At 43.7% G+C, this 5,297-nt stretch overlaps 1 protein-coding gene across 1 annotated transcript; it reads right to left on the bottom strand.

Moving 5' to 3' along the window:
- Positions 1–1,806: 1,806 nt before the first annotated feature.
- LOC140207466 (hemoglobin subunit alpha-like) lies at positions 1,807–3,070 on the bottom strand. Its single transcript, XM_072275984.1, has 3 exons — positions 2,848–3,070; positions 2,412–2,619; positions 1,807–2,137 (listed from the first exon to the last, which is right to left on the bottom strand). The coding sequence occupies exons 1-3, from the start codon at positions 2,940–2,942 to the stop codon at positions 2,012–2,014; spliced, it is 429 nt and encodes a 142-aa protein (XP_072132085.1). The 5' UTR covers positions 2,943–3,070; the 3' UTR covers positions 1,807–2,011.
- Between the last annotated feature and the right edge of the window lie 2,227 nt (positions 3,071–5,297).

Genomic DNA, 5,297 nt, shown 5'->3' with positions numbered 1-5,297 from the left:
ACCAATCATGACAATTAATCAATGCCAAAATGTGGAATTAATTAACGAACGGGAGCAAAAGCAAACACAGTAAGTGTGTTTATAGGACTACTCACAATGTGCTGGAGGAACTCAGCAGGTCAGTCAGCATCAGTTGAAAAGATTAGTCGACGTTTCGGACCGAAACCCTTCGTCAGGACTGAAGGAAGAACTTTGGGGAGGGTTTGAAGAATGCTGGTAGTTGAAAGAACAAGCAATTTGAAAGACAAATGGGTGGGGGAGGGGAAGCAGGGAGGTGATTGGCAGGAGAACAATGTGCAGTAGTAGAAGGAGGTGTAACTATGAGGGAGGTGATGTGAAATAGGGATTGAGGAAGGGAGGTGGAGGGAATTACCGGAAGTTGGAGAATTCTATGTTCATACCAAGGGGCTGGAGACTACCTAGAGGGTATATGAGGTGTTGCTCCTCCAACCTGAGTTTAGCCTCATCATAGCAGTAGAGGAGGCCATGTATGGACATATCTGAATGGGAATGGGAAGCAGAGTTGAAGTGGGTTGCTACCGGGAGATCCTATCTGTTGTGGCAGACGGAGCGGAGGTACTCGACGAAGCGGTGCCCCAATCTGCGTCGGGTTTCACCAATGTAGAGGAGGCCGCACCGGGAGCACCAGATGCAATAGATGACCCCAACAGATTCGCAAGTGAAGTGTTGCCTCACCTGGAAGGACTGTTTGGGGCCCTGATTTGTGGCAAGAGAGGAGGTGTAGGGACAGGTGTAGCACTTACGCTTACAGGGATAAGTGCCAGGTGGGAGATCCGTGGGGATGGACGTGCGGATAAGTGAGTCGCGGAGGGAACAATCCCTGCGGGAAGCAGAGAGGGGTGGAGAGGGAAAGATGTGCTTAGTGGTGGGGTCCTGTTGAAGGTGGCGGAAGTTGCGGAGGATAATGTGCTGGATCCGGAGGCTGGTGGGATGGTAGGGAAGACAAGGGGAACTCTGTCCCTGTTGTGGTGGCGGGAGGATGGGGTGAAAGCCGAAGTGTGGGAAATGGAGGAGATGCGGGTGAGGGCATCATTGATGACGACAGAAGGGAACCCACGATCCTTAAAGAAAGAGAATATCTGAGATGTCCTGGAACGGAAAGCCTCATCCTGGGAGCACCTCCGCGACGTCCCTCCCCACGGATCTCCCACCCGGCACTTATCCCTGTAAGCGTAAGTGCTACACCTGTCCCTACACCTCCTCTCTTGCCACCATTCAGGGCCCCAAACAGTCCTTCCAGGTGAGGCAACACTTCACCTGCGAGTCTGTTGGGGTCATCTATTGCATCCGGTGCTCCTGGTGCGGCCTCCTCTACATCGGTGAAACCCGACGCAGATTGGGGGACCGCTTCGTCGAGCACCTCCGCTCCGTCCGCCACAACAGACAGGATCTCCCGGTAGCCACCCACTTCAACTCTGCTTCCCATTCCCATTCAGATATGTCCATACACGGCCTCCTCTACTGCAATGATGAGGCTAAACTCAGGTTGGAGGAGCAACACCTCATATACCGTCTAGGTAGTCTCCAGCCCCTTGGTTTGAATATAGAATTCTCCAACTTCCAGTAATTCCCACCCCTTCCCTTCCTCTATCCCTATTTCACACCACCTCCCTCATAGTTCCACCTCCTTCTACTGCTGCGCATTGTTCTCCTGCCAATCACCTCCCTGCTTCCCCTCCCCCACCCCTCTGTCTTTCAAATTACTGTTTTTTTTTTCTACTACCAGCATTCTTCAAACCCTCCCCAAAATTCTTCCTTCAGTCCTGACGAAGGGTTTCGGCCCGAAACGTCGACTAATCTTTTCAACTGATGCTGACTGACCCGCTGAGTTCCTCCAGCGCATTGTGAGTGTTCCTTTGACAACAACATCGGCAGATTATTTTGTGTTTACAGGACTAATGATTTATTAGCAGACAGCGTGAGAAAACACACAGGAGGAGATTTAAGTGATGATCTTGCTGTCATTCACCATGGTTGGTTGATTGCGTCTTTAATGGTATTTGGAGCTCAATTCATCCGAGACCACCTTAAGAAATTTACCAACTGCACAGTGGTATGCAGGGGTGAACGTAGGCAAGTGAATGGCCAGGGTGAGTACGATACAATTGGTGAGCATCTGTAAAAGTGAAAAGTAAATAGCATAGGCTGGTGTTAATATTCTCAACGGTTGAATTTACCCATTAAAAGTGCGTTGATTGTTTGTCCTTTGAATGCTTTCCTATGTATAATGCAACAGGACAAAATATTCCCAGCTAAGCTGACGAAGATGACATTTCCAGACTGCTGGGATTTCAACTGAATAAATTTGAAAGTTCAGAGTTGCTGATCTAATTATAATATCATAGTTTATGTAATAACAATTACTAAGATTCTATAAAATTGTTACATACGTGAATGTAATGAGGATCCATCTGCAGTTCTTCACGATATTCAATGGCAAGCCCTTCCAGGTGTTTACCCATGTGGTCCACGTCATGGGCTGCATCCGCCAATGCTTTCATTACCAGGCGACCGTGATTTCTGACCGATGGGTCACAGTCTTTGAAGCCAGTGAATTTCTTGAAATTTTTCTTAGTTTGAGGATAGACAGTAAACAACCTTCAGAAAAATGGAAAGTGAAGGCAGAAATTATTTGCAGACACAATATACACTACATCTCGCCTAGAATTAAATTTAATTTTTCTTCGGACCAGCAATCGCACTACTTTGGAAAATCTTCAATTCTATACAGAGAATGTCTTTGTATAGGGAAATGCAAAGACATGTTACCGATTACAAATAATAGCTGAAAATGCATTAATTATACTATGAATCTAAGAAAATTACCTGACTAAAGCATCCGCACCCCAAGCTTCAGCATTTGCCTTTATGTGGTTGCCAATTTCTTCCATAATCTGTTTCTCGCTGTCAGAGAATGCCATTGTTGCAGAGTTTTCGCCTTTTCAGATCTCTCAATAACCAGGAGATGCCTCTGGCTCGATGTGTCCGTACTTACTGCAATTCGCGCTGAGCCGCACCCTCTCCGCCCCACTTTTCCCATTGGTTGTGGGTCCTGATTCATGGTCTATGTAATATAATGATAAGAGGCAATGGGAACGGCAGCCAGTTGTCCGGTTCACATACGACCGTTAGCAAGGATATCCTGTTTCCTAAAAGATAAACACCACCTTAATATATTTCATTTGAAGCGCTTTTGCAAAAACTTAGTATATTTCCGTATAAGTTATCAGTAAATGTAGAAAAACATCCATTACTCTATATGCGTTTTCAAACTAACCCTGATATAATAAGTTTATTTCGTTTTATTGTTATTTTTGCCTGGATATTACACTGAATTCACCCATTCAACTTCATCCTCCTCACCTTTAGTCTTTTTTATTTCACAACTGTCTAACCTCAGTGTGCAGGGAGACTTGGTTTTCCAAAATTCTCAAGATGCCTGCTGCGTACGCTGCACAGAAACTGACTGGGCAAAATGAATGTTAATGTAACCATATTGGACCAGGAAGTGTGTTGGTCTAGAATCACGTAAATAATGTGTATTAGCAAACAGCTGAAGGATTTGGTTATGCCCTAGTCTATTTAAGGTCTAAAACGTGAGGATGGCCAGAGCAACTTTGCAGTATTGTTCTGGAATTACATAGACATGGGAGAACTGAGCTGATGTTACAAGCACATTTAGAGAAGGAAACTCAGGTCAGGTTTGAGGTTACAGACCTGATCAAACAGCGAAAGGGAGAGTGATGAAGTTGGCTTCTGATATCAGAATTATGCAGCCAAAGCAAATGATTTTGAATTCTTCCTAAAGCTCATTTGGAACAAAATTTCCTTCATTCATTGCCAGACATCAGATAACTAGCGTGACTGAGCAGAAGCAGTGGATGAGTCAGCAGAGTTGCAAAGAAATACAATGTTGTGGTTCATTGTATCTAATGTGTTACTGCTCTCTGAGAAACATAAAGCACTGATTATTTTAAGAAAATACATTAAAAACATTTTGTTTTCATATTTAATTTAAATAATTTTGTGATTTGCCTCAAATTGTATAGAATAATGATTTAGCAATGTCTAGTGAACACATCTCACATGGAGTAATGATACTACAATACTTAACCGAATGTTATTAGCATATGGTGGGTGGAATTTATTATTTAAACAACATTTTGGATGGAATTTTGTCATTTCAGTAACAAACTTTCATGATGTGAACGTAAGAAATGAATGAAGGTTTGGACACAGCCTTTAGGATGACCTCTTCATTCAGTAAACATTTAGTTGATCTGCTGGACGACCACAACTCCACTTTTTTGCTGGATCATCATATCCTTTGATCTATTACATTCTATTTATCTACCAATTCCAATTCTTGAGAGAATTAACATGTACTCAACACCCACAGTACTCTGAGGCAGAGCATTCCAAACAGCCACAACCACAAAGAGAAGAAAATCCCCATCATCTCACTGTTGAAGTGGCTAAACCTGTTTTGTGAAACTAAACCCCAGAATACTTTCTGGGTTGAGCCTCCAATGAAGAGAAAATTTAAAAAATCAGAGTTTTAAAGAATGTTGGGAGTCCTTGTGCAGGATTCCCTACAGGTTAACTTGCAGGTTGAATTGGTGGTAAGGAAGGGAAGTCAATGTTTGCATTCATTTTGAAAAGTCTAGAATATTGAGCAAGGATGTAATGCTGACACCTTATAAGGGTTTTGTCAGATCACATGTTATGTTGGTGGTACTGGGAAGCTGGGTGGTCATGGGTAACACACACGAGAGATGGAGACGTGAGGAACAAATGTACCGCTGCTTATTTTACAAGCCGTCTACCCAGCATGCCCTCTTACAATACATTCAGTACATAACACACAGAAAAGCTTGACAGAAACCCGTAAGGGACAAAATAGACACGAATGCATAACACGTCCCCTCTCCTCATTCTAATGCTTTGTCCCACTTCCCGTACACAGACCAGCTGCTGAACAGTTAATATTTGACGTTGTAATCATCAAATTCAACAACAACAAAATAACATGTTTTCTCAGCAAAGGAAAAAAGAAATAGCATGCCTCTATTTCCAGACATAACCCTGGGAATCATCCTGTGCCATGAGTTGCAGCTCAGTCACCAAACTGCAGATTCCATCTGTTTGGAGGCTACTTGAGGTACTGACGACTGGGGGATGACACCAAAGGTGTTTTATCTCTTGGTAGTGTGTGCTTATACATCTTGGTTTGGGTACCACATTGTCAGTAGGAAGAACCTCAGAGAGCACAGGGG

The sequence above is a fragment of the Mobula birostris genome, chromosome 13 (genome assembly GCF_030028105.1).
Source record: "Mobula birostris isolate sMobBir1 chromosome 13, sMobBir1.hap1, whole genome shotgun sequence".
Classification (NCBI taxonomy): domain Eukaryota; kingdom Metazoa; phylum Chordata; class Chondrichthyes; order Myliobatiformes; family Myliobatidae; genus Mobula; species Mobula birostris.
The sequence above is the reverse complement of the archived record's forward strand: the minus strand, read 5'-3'. Positions and strand labels throughout refer to the sequence as shown.